Below are 1,706 nucleotides of genomic sequence, written 5' to 3'. Positions count from 1 at the left end.
AGAAGACGAAGGTGAAATCCAGTCCGGACGGTCTGGTGCTGGGGGATGCCCAGGTTCCATAGCGGCATACTGACGTGCTGGAATTGGGTCCAAAGTTTTGCCTGGAGCCTCCGATGTCGCCGCCCGAGAAGATGGCCCTGGTGAACAGCATCACTACCCGCGTAGCCGAGGAAGACCGACATCGCTGTGCTGTGGAGTGCGTTGACGCATTGACAAGAACTGTAGGTAGGCCGCGGAATTCAAAAAGCCTGCGTGCTACGGCCTAGTTTCTTGAGAGCAGTAGCCTACGCCTAGTCGTATTCGATAAAGAGGTGTTTTTCGTAGTAATGCCGGAGAATGCGTACTCGGAGAAGGCACGGGTTGCCCTTGATAAGAATTTTAAGCAGGTTACAGTCAAGTGCGATAAATTAAAGGGCAGTGTAGTGGAACTATTATCCAGGATGAACCTTGCGAAGCTCGCAACGGGTGTTAAAAAGGCTAACCTGTAACTACTAGAGGTGTTTTTGCTGCCAAAATGCATAAACCGGACATTCCTTTTCGCACCATAATTTCCGAGCGTAACACCTGGCAACACGCTGTGTCTGGGTTTTTACAAAAGCAACTTGACCAGTTAAGAGTTGCCGACCCTTTTGTGGTCCGGAACTCGGGAACAGTTGTGCAGCACTTTCTGAATAGCAACCCAGGAACGTGTCTTGGGATTAGTATTGATGTAGAGGATTCGTACTACGCCCTTCCCCATGACAAACTCATGGTTGCAGTAAAGGAGTGTATCACCCAACAGAACGACGAAGTGCAATTTATAGGTGGAAGTGGGATTGCGGTTGAGAGCTTCTTGGAGCTGCTTTCTTCCTACCTAAATACGACGTTTATGGGATGGCGAGATAAAATCTTCCTTCAGAAACAGGGCGTACGCATTGGGTCCCGTGTAGCTCCGGTTCTCAGCAACATTTTCCTTAGAAAAGTGTATGAGGCCATATCCCGTAGCCTTAAGGGTCTGACATTACGGATTTGCAGGTATGTGGACGATTTCCATGTACTGGTTGAAAAGGATGGACAGGCGAGGCGTACTGTCGACGTCTTGAAGGTGTTTAAAGAGAATGCCATGGGCTTTAAGTTCACATTAGAAGTACCTGTGAACGACGAGCTCCAGTTTCTCGACCTCAGGCTCAGGTTCAAGGAGGGACATGTGTGTTGGGTGAACAAACCTAGGTCCAAGAAACTGATATTGAACTTTTCTTCAGGGCACTTGAAGTAGGTCAAGATTAGTATCGCTCGCTCGTGTTTACGGTCCGCACTTCACTTGACAAGTCCTGTGTGCATAGCATCCCAGAAAGTGTGTTCTTTCAAATACAAAGGCTTGCAGCCGCAGGGTTTACAGACTCGGTTATTTCAAAAGCGTGTGAAAAGTTCCTCTTCACGGTAAAGGCTGGCCGTTCTGGGAACACTAAGAACGGTGAGGAGGGAGAACAAAAGAAAAATAAGAAAACCGTGGCAATTCCGTATGTCTATCGCATGTCACACAACCTTAGGAATGTTGGGAGGAGGTTTGAAGTGGACGCCGTATGCACAGCACCGTTTAAAGTGCAACGCCTTTGTGCCATGACAAAAAGTAGAGTATATAGGCGGCGTAACGTCAGCCCGTTCGTGTGCACAGTGCGTCACCGCTCCCCATTTTTGGGTTGTGTTTTCGGGGTTGTGTATGAGGT

The 1,706-nt window shown here is 48.5% G+C and overlaps 1 protein-coding gene across 1 annotated transcript; it reads left to right on the top strand.

The window, feature by feature from the left end:
• The first annotated feature begins 514 nt into the window (after positions 1-514).
• Positions 515-1,255, top strand: LOC144103656 (uncharacterized). Its single transcript, XM_077636318.1, has one exon. It carries the CDS (start codon positions 515-517, stop codon positions 1,253-1,255), a length of 741 nt encoding a protein of 246 aa, XP_077492444.1.
• The last annotated feature ends 451 nt before the right edge of the window (positions 1,256-1,706 follow it).

The sequence above is a fragment of the Amblyomma americanum genome, chromosome 9 (assembly GCF_052857255.1).
Source record: "Amblyomma americanum isolate KBUSLIRL-KWMA chromosome 9, ASM5285725v1, whole genome shotgun sequence".
NCBI classification, from domain to species: domain Eukaryota; kingdom Metazoa; phylum Arthropoda; class Arachnida; order Ixodida; family Ixodidae; genus Amblyomma; species Amblyomma americanum.
The sequence above is the reverse complement of the archived record's forward strand: the minus strand, read 5'-3'. Positions and strand labels throughout refer to the sequence as shown.